General features: G+C 38.9%; 1 protein-coding gene across 3 annotated transcripts in view; it reads left to right on the top strand.

Annotated features, from left to right (window-relative positions):
- The window catches only part of PUM3 (pumilio RNA binding family member 3), a 48229-nt gene extending 32021 nt beyond the window's left edge, over positions 1–16208 (top strand). For all 3 annotated transcript variants that reach the window (XM_072151679.1, XM_072151697.1, XM_072151689.1), the window contains 7 exons: positions 1481–1534; positions 4562–4642; positions 10954–11096; positions 12042–12264; positions 12536–12623; positions 13299–13389; positions 15982–16208. In XM_072151679.1, the coding sequence (XP_072007780.1) occupies positions 1481–1534; positions 4562–4642; positions 10954–11096; positions 12042–12264; positions 12536–12623; positions 13299–13389; positions 15982–16114 (813 nt within the window). In that variant the 3' untranslated portion in view covers positions 16115–16208. The remainder of the gene's footprint in view (positions 1–1480; positions 1535–4561; positions 4643–10953; positions 11097–12041; positions 12265–12535; positions 12624–13298; positions 13390–15981) is intronic.
- Positions 16209–16300: the final 92 nt, after the last annotated feature.

The following is a 16300-nucleotide window of genomic DNA, read 5'->3' as shown; positions in this document are numbered from 1 at the left end:
TTACCTGTTTTATATGAGTAGATCTGATATTAAAGGATTCGTTTTATTGAAAAAAAAAGAATAGCACCTGCTGCTTTTTGTATTGAACATCTTTTCAGTGTCCATCTTTGTAAATATACAGAGGACACACATGCTCAGTATTGCCTCTTTATCTGCTTCAGGGGTTGCTATTCATACATTTTCCAGAAGCATCAGAACTTGTAACCCTTTTTATTTTTATAAAGATGAAATGCCAAAACACTTCAGGATTTATCTATATACGATATCCTTTAACCCCTTCAAAGAATATTTGCAGGCTGCCCATTGATAAACTCAGAATTATTATTTGTTGTGGTTGCTTTTCCTTTCTGTAACCAAGTCTGTGTCCTGGAAAAGGAGAAAAATCTCAGTCAGCCAAGTGAATAATTTGTTGGTTTGCTACAAGGATGCCCTTGGGATTCTCCAGGCAGTCTATGTGATTTATTTCTAATCTTATTCTGAAGGATTCACTTGCAAGCAGGAGATAGATTGTAGCCATTCTAGCTCTAGGTTTTATGCACGTTGCAATTTCAGGTCACATAGGCCCAAGACATTGCTTGAGGAAATCCCTGACAATACATATTAAACCATCTGATTTCACTGGACACGCCGTCACCATGCTGCTTTGTAAGAAGCCCCCTACATGAGTGTTTGGCTGTCTAAATCCAATTGTTTAGAGTAAACTTTTTAGTCCTCCATCAGTCCATTCACATTGATCGCTTGGTAAGGATTGTTTTTTTCTTTTTTGCATACATTAGAGCATGTTTTTGTGTATGTCTAGATACAAGCCACTTAGAGTGACAACTGTAGTTAAGATGCCCACACACCTTTGATATTTTGCATAACCCTTTCCTATACATACGCATGTCGGGTTCAAAGCTAAAATCTGTGAGCAGAGTAACATGTGGATTTGCACCAGAATTTTAGTGCAGACACTCAAGGCTCAGCACACAGTACATTACATGGCTTTTCTCACAGAATTTCCATGCTGTGAACCCTTGGAGTAATACAGGTAATTGCTGCAGATCACAGTTCTAAAAATCGGAGAACACCCCCCCCCCTTCCACCCGTTGCCTAAAAAGGTTGCATTCACAAGTTCCGTTTCTCCAATGCAGTTTTTGATGTCCAAACCAGGAGTGGAGTGAGAAAAAAAAAAGAGTAACGGCTTTTCATCATATCTTCTCACCCGTTATGATCCACACTAGCTTTTGGCTTCGGAAAGTGGTTCTGAAAGACTGAACAGCTATGGCCTATGTAAAAAGTATGAGGGCCGGACAGACAGAGCAAATAACACTGTAATCTGCAGTTCACACACTAGAATTAAAATGCCTAATAAATATTTAAAATAGTGCAAGTGTAACAAGCTGTTTTTATATACACTGTACATGTAAATGTTAAGTGTTTGTCTCATGTTGAATTGCCTTTTACATAAGTAATTTACATTTAATTTTTCTCCCTGCAGGACAGAAAAGTTTTTTCAAAAACTATGAAGTCATTTGTAGAAAAAATTGCCACAGTAAGTTTTAGGAAAATGGGTTTCCCAGTGTTTTAGAAATGTGCCCACTGCAGAAACTCTGCTAAAAACATATATATATCTATTTATATTGTTGCCTGTTCTTCCAATGCCTCTTCCACTTATTTTCTCTTTAGCCGGAAAGGGTCGACTGCAGACAGTCACGGGCCTCAGCAGTTGAGTGCTGTATACCACTTAGGCCGGTGATTTACTGCTGCTAGTTAACCCCCTTTGTGACTGATGGCCATTAGTGCCTGAATGTCCGGGTCAACTTTTGACGTTCTGCTATGCGCTTCTTTTAGATGACGATATCTCTTTAAAGCGTTACATATCATAATTTTTTATAATTTTTTTTAATTCGTTTTTTTTTTTTTTCATATTATGTGGGTGTTAAACTTGATCAAATAGTTTTATTAATTAAATTTTTTACAAATGTGAAAAAAAGCTTTTTTGTCATTTTTCCAATTAAAGGTTTTTTAAAAAAAAATAATAGTAACTTATGCCAAAAAAGTTATAAATATGTTCCTCATTATTCCATCACCCTTTCTCAGGTTCAGCAACAGATGCAGAGGGTGGATGTACTTCTCTAAAGTAAAAGTCTTCTGCAGCTTTTTCTATACTCTGCCTTCAGCTGACTTGCTGGAGGGGCGCACACTTTAATTGCCTATATTTCCTGAACCCTTGCACCTAGAAACACAATGAAGTCATATGAAACAGGAGAGTCTTCCCTTTAATATATGAGAACCAGAAATATCCACTTTTAAAGTTACAATTGGGAATAGAAAGCGGTACATAAAAATGTTTTGTTTTGGTTTTTTTTAGTACAACTTTAACCCCTTAAGGACGCAGGTTTTTTTCGCTCATTTCTCGCTCTCCACCTTCAAAAATCCATAACTTTTTCATTTTTACATGTACAGAGCTGTGTGAGGGCTTATTTTGTGCGTAACAAATTTTACTTTCCCGTAATGTTATTTATTTTAACATGCCGTGTACTGGGAAGCTGAAAAAACATTCCAGATGTGGAAAAATTTAAAAAAAAACGAACGTCCCGTTCTTGTGGGCTCAGTTTTTACGACTTTGACTGTGCGCTCCAAATATCACCTCAGCTTTATTCTTTGGTTCGGTGCGATAGCGGTGATACCAAATTTATATAGGTGTTATTGTGTTTTAATACATTTTCAAAAAAGAAAAAAAATGTTGCCATCTTCTGACGCTAATGACTTTTTCATACTTTGGGGTACGGAGCTGTGTGAGGTATCATTTTTTGCAAAATGAGCCGACGTTTTCATTGCTGACATTTTGATCATTTTTTTATTCCATTTTTTTAATGTGATGTACAAAGGTTTAAAAGTCGCATTTCTGCCATTTGAGTGCCATTTCCTGTCTCGGAGGTCACCGCCGGCCGTAACAGTTTTTTATTTTGATAGATCGGGCATCGCAATACCTAATGTGTCTGTGATTTTTACTGTTTATTATGTTTTATATCAGTTCTAGGGAAAGGGGGGTGATTTGAATTTTTTATATTTTATAAAAAAATTTTATTTTTTAAACTTTTTTTAAATTTTTTTACTATTTCATAGACCATCTAGGGTACATTAACCCTAGATGGTCAGATCGCTCCTACCATATACTGCAATACTACTGTATTGCAATATAAGGCATTTTTGCAGCTCATTCATTACAATGAGCCACTGGCTCATTTTAACGAATCTGCAGAAGCCCATGTAGCCTCGGGTCAAACGAAGACCCGGGGCTACCATGGCAACCGATCGCCACCCCCACGATGACGTTCGGGGAGCGACGATCATAATAAAGATGGCGGCGCACCTCCGTCTTTTAAATGCCGCCGGCGACTTTGCAATATGTTGAAATATGCAACAACCCCCACCCTTGTATGAAGAGGGCTCAGTCCGTGAGCCCTCTTAATACATTCCCTGTACCTCTGCGCCGTAGAGCTATGGCGCGGAGTGTTAAGGGGTTAAGGGTTGATATCTCTGGTTCTGTGTAGCATCCATACATCTTATTAAAGGGGATATTCTTTTTAAAATGACAAATTGTGTTTCTAAGTGAAATGATTCGGGAGATATCGCAGTTTGAAGTTGGTCACTGTCATGACTTTTATAAACGTCCTTTCGGCACAGAGCATGTGCAGATAAGATGTGTATGGCAATATGCAGTTTGGCTAGCAAGTGCACCAGGGGCGAACCAGATTTTCCTGCAGATGGCAGAAGGTTCTTCAGTGTCGGTGCTTTCTTCTAGTGCTGGGCTTCATAGAGGAGCCTTATTTGCTGACTGTTTTTGTGAACCCTGTTTGTTTTTTTGATCCTCTCTTACACATTCTCTACAAGGGATAATGTGTTCTTGCTACTTCTAGAATTTTCGGTTCAACGAGTTGATGATTTAAAAATGAGGCAAAGGTCATTTTTGCATTGAAATAAGACAAAAGGCTTTGTTCGTGCCAGTACAGGGTGAAGAAAAGAAGCCATTCACATGGAATTAGCACTGTTTACCTGTTCTTTCATTATAAAAATTATGTTATTTATCACTGAAGCAACTGAATTGATAAAATTAATAGACTGCTATAATGTCACAGATTAAGAAATGAGACTTAATTTTTATACAATGCTATCATATTCTTCAGCGCTTCACAGGTCATGGGGTACAAACCCAAGCTAAAAAATAAATAAATAAAAAGGCTAATAAGATCAAATGAAAGCATAGGAACGAGTGCCCTTCTTCCACATGATGAAAGACTATCTCTGTGTATGTTGTACATGGGGAGACAAGAACGTACTTTCCTATATTCCACTTGTACTTTTCCATATATTCCACACATCATAATTCATAGTGCAGTTGCTGCTCATACAAAGTCCCTTCCACTGATGATTTTGATCCAAAGGATAATTGATCAATAAAAAAAAAAATAATTATTTCAAAGGAATATTGGGGATTTATGTCCACAGGTTTAGATAAGGAATAAGTGTGTGTAACTATATTTAGCATAACCTATTTTCTTTTCTTCATTTCCAGGGGGAATTTTCCCATTTGGTTTTGCTGGCGATGTTCGATTGTGTCGATGATACGAAGCTTGTAAAACAAGTAATTGTTTCTGTGAGTATGAATCCAGCTTTACAAGTCTAGGTTACGTCCACCACTTTTATATTGGACAGGGCATGTTTTTCAGGGGCATGTCTTGGTGTATAGGTCAAACATAGGCTATATAGGTATTATATATTAGTACCATATATATTCGAGTATAAGCCGAGGCCCCTAATTTTACCACTATAAGCAGAGTTTGGGTTTTCAGCACATTTTTTTTGTGCTGAAAAACTAGCTTATACTCGAATATATATGGTATATTTCACAATTTGTAGTATGAACAATAATTCTGTTATCTGACATTAAAATGTATGCAAATTATTTGTTAGAGTATTGAACCTCCACAAAGGGGCCATATAGTCTTCAAATAACTGTCTGCCCCTGTTCCTCTTCTTGCTCTGTTTCTTGTTGTTTTCTGGACTAATAGGTGCCAGGTTTGAGGAATTTAATTTTAGATTTTAAAAACAAAGCCCGAAGAGAGATTTCAATATTTTCTTATTTTTAAACATAGGTTATGACATATTGAAATTATTCCATGGTTGGCATCCCTTTAATTGAAAACCACTTTAATAAATGCATTTTTCTTTCCTCTCTCCATTGTTTTGACCGTGCAGACGTGAGACAATATAGATGTGCACGCCATGCATTGCCTGCACTTTGTCACGTCGATGGCGTCTTTCTAGCTTGACCGCAGATTCTCCACAAAGCACCCATCCTGTGAGATTCTATGGCCCATTGTGGCTACTAAAGCGCTTTTTCTGCTTCTTTTATACCACAAATCCTGGCAGTTGTGTAGCTGGGTAATAATCCAGCACCTTGCATCTCAATAGCCTGAGAAGAGAGTCTGTTGCACCAGATAAATCTACAAGGCTTTCACTGTGCTTTACATACATTAAATAACTATGTTGGGCCAAACCTGCACAATTCTTCTAAAAGTTACTTTCTACCTTGTGAACCATGACTTGAATTTTTTTTTTAATGTAAGACAATAATGATCCTGGTAAGACCCAGTGTTAGTTTTGCTTCTCTGCTTATGTAACTGCACTGGCCTTTATGTGGTTAGCTGCACGTCACATTTGAAAGGACACATACTGTAAGTTAGTGTGGGACATAAGACATTCCAGTGATAATTCATAATCCTAAATCTATAATGCTCTTGTCCCTAAGCTCCTGTATAACCTGCTTTCAGCCTTTTGCATCTCATGGTTTCCGTTACACAGACAGGTTTACTGACCTTTATTTCATTTTTGTATTTCTGTTTTTTCCCTCGCCTCTTTCCTAAGGCCATAACTTTTTTTTTTTTGGGGGGGGGAGGTTATTATTTTTATTATTATTAGTTTGCAGAGCTTTTGAGGGTTTATCTATGGGTCAAATTATACTACTTACTGTTGGGATTAAATATCCCTTGCATTGCATCCCTTTCAAGCTTATGGAAGTAAAAAAAGATAAAAGTGCTCAGGTTACTCTGTAAATGTGTCGTCTTGCTTGTCCTGTCTAGATCAGGAGAAGCAGTTGACAAGACTTGTCTACTACCAAACAGTTGGCCGCTTTGTTCTTCTTACACATAACAAAACATTTATTCAGGCAGTGAGTTACCGTACATTGCCATTAGGTCTTAAGTCTGTAGAATTATGTCTATTTATTGTACCCCAGGACTAGTTAAACATAAGTAATTGTAAATACATTGTAAGCTGTAAAATCTTGTTTTAAAGGAAATCTACCATCACTATCATTGTAAATCAGTGACACTTACTGATAGATTCAGACAGAATTACTGTTTTAATCTAATATTTGTTATTCATGGCTCCTGTCTCCCCTCCCTCTGCCTGGCTACGGAGAGGGGGGAGTTCTCCTGCGCAGTATAACAGCCTGTGAATCTGCAGCACAGCCCTTCTGGCTCATTATCATAATTTTAAGAGTTGCTTTTAGAAGGAAAGAGGCCATGGATTACAAATATATGAAGATTACTAGTCTTGCTGCCTGGAACTGCGCATATGTGTCCCTGGTTATCTGTTTGTTATTGATGGTAGATTTCCTTTTAAGAAATATTTCTTTGGTGTTGTCACATACCATGACGTGATATTCCAGTGAACATCATTACTTGACCGCAAGCAGGCTGTCTGATCTCATGGTATGGACATAGGAGTCCTTGTATCTTATTTCTATAGGATGCAAGGACTCCCTGTCTGCTAGCCAAACTCCAGTGTCAGTACTGTAACAGTTCTTACAGGGCCAGCGCTGCAGGTCATCCAGCAGACGGGCCAGAGACATTTGTGTGGCCACAGTTAAGCTTACAAGGCTTTTACCTGCTGATAGTTTGAGGGAGAGGCATGCTCTTACTATTTTACTTCTAAGCATGTTTTAATTGGTGGGCGTTTAAGGCATATGGCTGTCTTGAATATAGATTCCCTTTATCCTCTTACCTACTGTAACCAGGTGAAGATTTCCGTAATGGAAACATAGGATTAGGCAAAGATTAAATATAGCAGAGTATTTATTTAACTACTCAGCCAGGAAAGCGGTCATGGAATTTGCTATAGCCTTAACATGCTTTGGTGTTTTACGTACACATTTGTTTGTTCTGGCACAAAGAAGCATGGGAACTGTATCATAAGGGAGCAGATGGGACAGCAAAGATTATTAATAGAAGGAAAATATTGTCTGGATAAAACGCATTGACTTCATAAGAGATACAGCAGGAATAGTACTACCCTCTACGCGATCATTATTTTTCCCCAGTAATCACCAACTAAAGGCTACAAACTCGTATATCACTTCAAATGTAAAACCGCACTATATATGGAACTTCATAAGCTTTCTTGTTTTTCAGCGATTTGTAGTTACACCAAATATGTCATTATTATCTTTAATGACATATCCATTTAAACATCATATGCATGTATTCACACAGGCAGCTTTACTCTATATAAAAAAGAGGGGGAAAAAGTCCTATGCAGATTTATAATGCTGAGCACTGAGGAGGTCAGAAGCAAGAAGAATGCATGCAATGTGTATCCTATATGTATGTCTCTGTATAAAGTTCACCGATGACAATGATCCTATGGGATGATGCCGCAAGATCACTGTTACATGTGATCTGTAAATGAGAAAAGAAGGGGATACATTATATAGGTGTTTCCTGCTAAATGTTCCCTGAAAAAATATGTAAAAATAATTTAAAAATCTTAGCTATCACCTCCCCTTTCCTAATATATAAGTTAACTAAAATTGCAGAGGCTTCAGCCATAGACTGGCCTGAGAGGCTGCCGGAGGCGGTCATAGACTCTGCCATGTATACTTTTCTTCCATGATTCACTCCTAGTTTTGACTTCTAAAACTAAATCCAGTAACCTGAATTTGGATAAAAGGCATCACTTGTTGCTGTAGGCTAAAGACACCTTGTTTATGGAGACCAGAATCCAATTATACCCCAGTGCAATTTCTTTTTCATGGCTAATTTCTAGAACTAATTAGAGCAGAAGTTAAAAGCTTATTTAGAAGCTGCATCCTCTGATGTGTTCTGTGGCTCTGCAGTATTCACGTGAGAGGCCCATGGCTTGCATGCTGTTGGAAGACTTTGAAGAACACAAAAGCTTTTCTCCTATTCTGCATAGACTTCAAAACCTCAATATTGCTAGACGTTGTTAGCTGCTGTACTTTATATGTACTATGTACAAAAGTATGCAGTATAAGGAAATCAAGGATCATAGTAGATAAGGTTGAATAAAGATGCATATTCATCATGTCAAACCTATTCTCCTATCTTGCCAAACACAAGAAAACCTCATACGAGGCACACATTTGGCCTATATTGGGGGCAAAAAAACAAATCAAAACTCAGCTGCCTCAAAGACTTTCAACTTTTACAATGGATAGACATTCACAGCATGCACTCGATGCTCTTACATTAAAAAATCCTTGTTTAAAACAATGGTGAAACCTTCTCTTCTCTAGACATGGAGGATACCCCCTTGTCTGTACTATGGCTGGTGCTGTGATTGAATGGGGGCAAGACTGCCTTAACTTTATTAGCATGGGGCAATTCTGGAAATTTGAAAGCCTGTTGTTATAGTCATGTGCATCAGATCTTGGACATAGGATAATCTAAGTTTGCTATCATTATACAGTAATAGGGTTTTATGGCTACTTTCTTTCAAAGTTTGAGCCGCAATGTCTACAGTGTGTGTGGTAGGATCGCACCGATACCAGAACTGTGAGTGCAATAGGATACTAGGAGAAGTATCGCCATACTCTATACCAATGGTGGCGAACCTTTGGCACGGGTGCCGGAGGCGGCACTCAGAGCCCTCTCTATGGGCACCTGCGCCATCACTCCAGCATAGAGTTTGCCAGACAGGACTCAAGGCCTCTAGCAGTCCCAGGCAGCCCAGGACCCTAGAAAGAAACTACAATGATACTCTACTGTATTGGTGTCTTCAGGTGCCTATACAATTTTTAAACCTGTGACCGAGCAGGGAGTAATAAGTTACTGCTTAAATTTTCACATTGGCACTTTGCGAAAAATACATGGGTTTTGATTGTAGTTTGGACACTTTTATGTCTAAAAGGTTTGCCATCACTGCTCTATACCGATACCTTTTTTTTTTTTTTTTTTTTAAAGTGTTGTTTTATCTGAATTCAAAGTTTAGTGTAGAGTCAAATGGGACATTTACATTGCGTTTACATCTGGGCGCGGGGGTCAGCCCACCTGCATTTGCATTTCCATTGAAACGCATGCAGGCAGTATCTCAACCAGCGTTTTGTGAGGAGAGCTTTTGTTTTTTTATGACGGTTTATTACATGCATATGTATTGTGAAGGTTGTCCTGGTAATGTTAATATAAAATGTATAATTTATTTTCCTACACATTTTTATTAATTCAAATTAACTATTAATTACATGTTTTTTTAAAAAAAAAAATGTAGTTCTGTTTACAGAGATCTCTTGAGAAGATCCATCTCTATATACCAGTGGATTAAGCTTGTCACAGTGTAAGGCTGCATTTACAGACCCCTCCTCTCTCCATGGAGATGCATGGCAAACGGATGTGGACACGGGGAAAGATGGGATCTGTCCTATCTTTTCCCCGTGTACAGAGCAGTACTGTATGGCTTCATGCAGCCATACGTATTGGCCGCAAGTTTGAGGCCTAACATACTCCCCCATACATTGGTGTAAATGCGGCCTAACTCTATGGAAACTCTAGTGAGAAATAATTCTCCTGTTGACATCCAGTAAGCCCATAGTCTAGTGGATAGAAGCTCTGTCCTGTATCCGTATGGCATGGTAGAGAGTGGAGGTTGAGTACAAATCACAGTGTATCTTTGTTAGCTCTAGCTATATAAAATCCCCACTTGGCCCAAAATGATTTAAATAATAAGAAGTAATTTGGGGACCTTTTGTCAGGGGAAGCCCTCAGAGATATAGAAACACCATATATGGACAGATGATTGTATTCCCATCATGACATGGTCCCTGCTCTGCTGCTGGCCTCACACATCTATACAAAGGATTCCCTGACCCGACACATCTATACAAAGGACTCACTGTTCCATGTCTCCTATGAGGATATCCCTGCAGGCAGCTACTAGAAGTCTGTAGCACAGCACAAGTTAATCAGTACTGAAAATGACAGAAACTCAGTGTTGAACCGTTCTGAGTTTGAAAGTAACAAACAAGTACCAAGCTTTCGTGCTTCTACGTTACAAGGCACAATTTCTGGACAGGTTTATGTTGTGCATCTGACCGATTGCAGGTGCTTTCTAATCCTGGACAACCCCCACTTTAGCAGCTAACCATTCCAATCTCTTGGGAAATTGCTTTATCAGCGATATGCGTATTCTTTTTCTCAGAAGTAACCGTAGCCATGAGTACACTGCATAAAGTACCAGGTATATACAAGATTGCTGAGGAGGGAATCCGTGAGACGTACTTAATAAAACGAAGAATGAGAAATAACCGACTTGGAAAATGAATCTCAAGTAGTCACATTTAATATCTCAAAGCAGCACATAATAACCCTTGAGTAAATAGTTTACTGTTCCCAATGTGCTGTTTACTTTTTAATTTTTGCTGCTGTGCGTTTATTACAATGAAGCATCTGCTTCATTTCACCACAGGAGAGACATTGATCCATGAAAAATTCAGGAGCATCTTCGCCAGCCAGATTTCTATTTAATCATAGCGTTGAAGTAATAAATTGGAATTATTGATTTGCTTTGTCTGCAGTGAGCAGAAAATGTTTGTGTTTGGTAAAGACGCATGGATTGTTTTCTGCATGGGCACGTATACATATGTATATCTTTTTAACTTTTTTTATACAGGAAATTATTAGTGCATTACCCAATCTAATACAAGACAAATATGGTAGAAAAGTCCTCCTGTATCTGCTGAGTGGCCGCAATTCTGCACATTTTCTTCCTGAGATCATTGAAGTCCTCAAGCAAGGAGATGGCAACGCATACAGGTAAATGACTTGTATGTGTAATAAGAGCTAGAGCTATTGTAACTGTAGCAACCGAGAAATGAATATGAAATTAAAGCTGCACTGTGGTTTCTATGGGCAGCAAAACTGTTTAATATACTTTCCTTGTGGTAGAGATCTAAGACCATAATAGGGTCACCTGTATTATATTTACCCTGTTATAGTTTACAGATCACATGACTCTCGGGCAGTGGGACTTGGGACGTCTTGTGATGCTCCATGTCCTGCATTATTGTACGCATAAACAATTTTTTTTTAAATGAATATCATCATCATCCCCCAAATACCTTGTATTGAAACAGACACAAATGCAAAATGATGTTGGCTGAAGCTGGCACTGGGGGAAGCTTAGGTCACTGAATACTGGTTTACTATTGAAGTTCAATGGTATTATGATGATGCCTGTGCATACTTAGATCTGTTATAAATGTAATAGATGGATTATGAAATGATTATGCAGAAACTGGGTAGGTTTATAGAGCTACGACAGGATATACGGTCACTGTCTCAATAAGGGGTCTGCAGAGCCACCTAGGTCACTGATCCCTTCAGTATAGCTATACAGTGCCACTCAGTCCACGCGGTGTCAGAATGGTGCTGTTCACACAAATGCCATTTGGAGCACTGACCTAAATTACCTGTTGTCGAAAAAATATGCCGAATACTGCAACATGAAGACTCATGCAATTTTAAGTTTGGAGATGGTCACTCAAATATGTATGTGCTTCTGATGGAGAATTATTGGTAGTACAAAGAGTACTTTATGGAGAAATGCCATTGAGGTATAATCTGGATTGGGTTCAGATGTAGTCGTAGCCATCCATGCATAATGGCCTACTATCATTTAAAATGATTGTATTTAAAATGATGTTTGTTCTTCCCTTCCACTTTGAGCTTGTAATGTTGTCTTTCTGTCCTTTACAACAGTAAAAAGGATCCTGCAGTGCGACAACGTGAGCTGCTAGAAGCAGTATCGGGACCATTGCTGAAATATCTTGGGGAGAATGTAAAAGAGTTGGTGTTACAGAATGCTATGTGTGCCATGGTGACCAATACTCTTTTATATGCACTGGGGGACACGCAGCCTGTCATGTCGGCTATAGCCAGTATAGCTGCTGAAGACTTTGTACCAGGTGGAGAAAATGGACAGGTATTAAAATGTGTTTTTACTACTGATCAAATGCTGAAAAGAAAAAAGTTAAACTGGTTTTCCTTTTGTTAGTTTTCTTAGTTTAATGTATGCTGTACATTCCGATTTTGTTATTTCCTGTTGTTTGGTGCATACTTGAGATCAGTAAAAGCCCTTGCTGTGTGACATTTGTTGCTCCATCAAATACAATCTAGATGCATGTAGCATTTGATGTAGATGCAGTGTTCAACTTGGGTTTGAACATGCTCATCCTCCTTTTCTTTCTTTAAAGCTTCACATTGCGGAGCACCCTGCTGGTCACCTTGTGCTGAAATGGTTACTAAAGCAAGATAAGGACTTGAAAGAACATGGTAAAGAAGGTAAGTTGAAACATGCTCATTGTCTGGAAATATTTCTAGTTGACTTGAAGCCCTTCAGAAAGCTTACATTAAACCCTCTTGTGTTTGCATTTTGTTTGTTGCTGTGGATATAAATTCTTGGGACACATGGTACAATGTAGATTTATAAAGTATTCTCTAGATGAAAGCGTGAATTTGCTGGCCAAGGATGTTCTTGTCCTACGTCATAATGTTTTGGGTTTTTTTTTTATCCCTGTAAATTTTAATTTGGATTTAATGTCAATTTATCCCACTGTAACATAGTACAAACTTATTACAATCACAGTATCCTACAGCTTACCCATCAATATAAAGAGACTTTAACCAAGACTAAAGAAATAGAGCTTTCCTTAAAGCAAAAAAAAAAAAAAAGGGTTAGAGGGGAAAAGGTGTGCTCAGAAGAGCAACCATTGTAGCCTTCCTACTAACAAATGAAGGATAGCAGGAAGAGGGGGCAGTAAAGTACAAGCCCCACTCGTATTGCCACAGAACTGTGGCTTATAATACTTTATATGCTGTATTTTATGTGCTATATTTAAGTTATGTGGGCCTCTAATATCACAATATCTTTTTGATAATCATTAGTAGTTATCTACAATTATAGACCCTAAATGAACACTTACAGGCATGATTTATTTATTATATCACTCTTGATAGGTTCTTTTGCTAGAACGTTGGTAGACCATGTGAGCATAGAGAACTTCAGCGCCTGGGCACAAGTCAACAGAGGAGCCATAGTCCTTTGCTGGTAAGATTTCCAACTGAAATAATTAGTAACCTGTACCGCATTCACACACAAGTTATAATAGAGAATATTTCTTGTTACCCATTTGATAAATATGGGCTGAGCCCTCTCCATACACTGTATAATACATCAGCAGAGCCGGATCATAGTGAGCCTCGGGCCCCCACCACTTTGCCTTTAAAAAGGGCCCCCACCAAATTGGGGCGATTCGGGCGGTCGCATGACCGCCCGAATCGCTAACAATGTATTTGGCGCCGGGCCGCGGGCCAAATCCCGCCGATGTTTCTGCCTTTAGTCTATGGCAGAGCGAGGGAACCATAAGTTCCCTGCTCTGCCATAGACGATCCAATGTAAATAAAGATGGCGGCGCCCTGCCGCGGGGTCGGAGCTGTATACAGTGGTTGCTGGGGGAGGCTGTATGCAGTGGTTGCTGGGGGAGGCTGTATGCAGTGGTTGCTGGGGGAGGCTGTATGCAGTGGTTGCTGGGGGAGGCTGTATGCAGTGGTTGCTGGGGGAGGCTGTATGCAGTGGTTGCTGGGGGAGGCTGTATGCAGTGGTTGCTGGGGGAGGCTGTATGCAGTGGTTGCTGGGGGAGGCTGTATGCAGTGGTTGCTGGGTAGTGGTATATAGCGATTGCTGTTCCCTAGACTACATTTAATGGGGGCCTCCACCATATTTTGCGACCAGGGGCCCCCACCAACCTTAATCCGGCCCTGTACATCAGACACCTACCACTAACACCCAGCACCGATATTGTATGTTTTAAGTGCCGCTCCATCACCATTGGATTGGATGGGTTTGATATTTTGTTAATCTGTAGAAGTTTTCTAAGCAGGATTCACCATCTCGGTGAATAGAAGATCGCTATCATTTCTTCTACTATTGATGGTAGTTTTACATACATGTCCTATCTGCATACAGCATGTTTAGAAAATGCTAGAAAGAACACAGAATGTACACACAGAACATGGGGTACAAACTGTTGCTGCCTATGACCATAAAGCTGCCATTAAGCGCAGCACTATATGCTGTTTACAGCGCTCAGATGCCAGCCCCCATAGTCTTGGACAGAAAATAGAATTTGAAATAAATAGAAATGAGAAGGTAAAAACAAATTCAAGGTGGAAATTGGCAACACATTCCCTTTAAATGAAAACTACCAGCATTCCTGACCATACAAAGCTGCAGATGGTTACACTTGGAGACCTGTGTAACCATCTCTTTGTATGTGTTGGTAGCAGCTGGACTGGGAAGAATGGATTTATATTGCTGGGTTGCAGTTGGACTGTGGTTGATCTCCAGCATTAGATCTCTTCATACAGCTCCTTCCCTACGAGTCAAACCAGTTTCAGGCTTCTGGTTGGATATGACAGCAGATGGGAGGTGCAGGGGGCAGTTTGAATGCAGAGCTCAATGAACACAGCAGTTTGGAATATAAATTCCCTTTTCACAGTCGTGGTTGAACAGTCTATGAGATGAACCCAGGGGGCAAGATAATAATGGAGAGAGGTTACAATGTGATCTCCTGTGGTCAGTATTAAACTGGTATGAGTTTCATCAAATAGGATTCCCTGAAATAGCAAAGTACATTCACAAGGTCTTGTTGTTTTGCTAAATCGCCTTGATATTAATTTCATAACTTGTGTGTAAATTTTATGGGTTTTTTTTTTGTATTTTATTACACTTGTATTTGCTTCATACTTCTATCTATTCATTTTGTCACAGAGAAGGTCACAAAGCATACCAATTCGATCTACTTTTAAGACCCTGCACTATTCACCCCTCACTCTAATCCTCATTAGGTATGGCTGGCTGAGTTTTGCAAGACGATTGACCCTTAGGAGAAATAGATCTGGCTCGCACAGTTCAGTTAGGAAACACAGAAAGTTGACTTGTAATGAAGCATCTCAGCGTGGGCAATATATGCTTTTTGTTCAGTGATTTGCTCATTGTAATCACCTACCCCTTTCACTTCACTACATATTGTTAGGCAGTAGTCATTAACTCTGCTCCTGTTGGCCTTGGCTCATTGTTTAGCTGGTTATAGTAATTCAAAAGAACGGTGTTCTCAAGAACGTACTGCTACAAAATCACTATTCACCTGCGATTTCAGGCTTTAAATATTTTACTGTTTTTTATCATTGCACAGTGGTTGTCGTACTGCTGTTAGGTTTGTACATTTAGAGGGATCATTACTGTATCCAGGGGATAGTGGAGGAAGCAGTTATTTTGTGCTGAAAATTACATTTAAAACCTCTAGTGCATTGATCCCTAAAAGTTTTCTGGTATATCTGTTTCTATAATGGATTAAAAATTAAACAGAGCCCTCTTTATCTATCTTCTGAAGTCCTACTATTTTTTCATTCATTGTCATTGAAAATGCCTTCTCAGCTTCAGCAATAAATTACTACTTGTGTGTTGCAACCAGGAGCAGGAAGTAGAAGGCAGACCCTGAGCAGCATCAGCACAGTAGCTGCTATGGGGGGGGGGGGGGGTACTATATATCTTTGAGGGTTTTTTTTTTTTTAACAAACCCTTTTAACATGTCTTATTATTTACCACAACATGTCACTGATAAATTATTTTTGTTTTTAGTCTTTTAGAGAGCTCAGATGAAGAAACTGCCACCCAAGTAAAGAAAAAACTTAAGGGCATTGTGACCAAGCCAAAAGATGCCAAAAATGTTAAAGTAATTGAATCTCTAATAGAAAAGTTAAATTCTCCCTAGTTCCAACATCCTGGATAAGGTCAGAATATTATCTGTAGGCTTGAGGAAGACTTGTAACATTGTTTTATATTTATAAATAAAACTCCTTTACAGATTTGGTTTTCTGTGTTTTTTTTTCTTTTAATTTCATTTCTTTTATTTCCTTCTATGTGTCATTCATGTAAAATATTTGGTTGGTAAAGAACA

The sequence above is a fragment of the Engystomops pustulosus genome, chromosome 1, assembly GCF_040894005.1.
Source record: "Engystomops pustulosus chromosome 1, aEngPut4.maternal, whole genome shotgun sequence".
Classification (NCBI taxonomy): Eukaryota; Metazoa; Chordata; class Amphibia; order Anura; family Leptodactylidae; genus Engystomops; species Engystomops pustulosus.
Note: the sequence above shows the minus strand (reverse complement) of the source record. Positions and strands in the feature narration are given on the sequence as shown.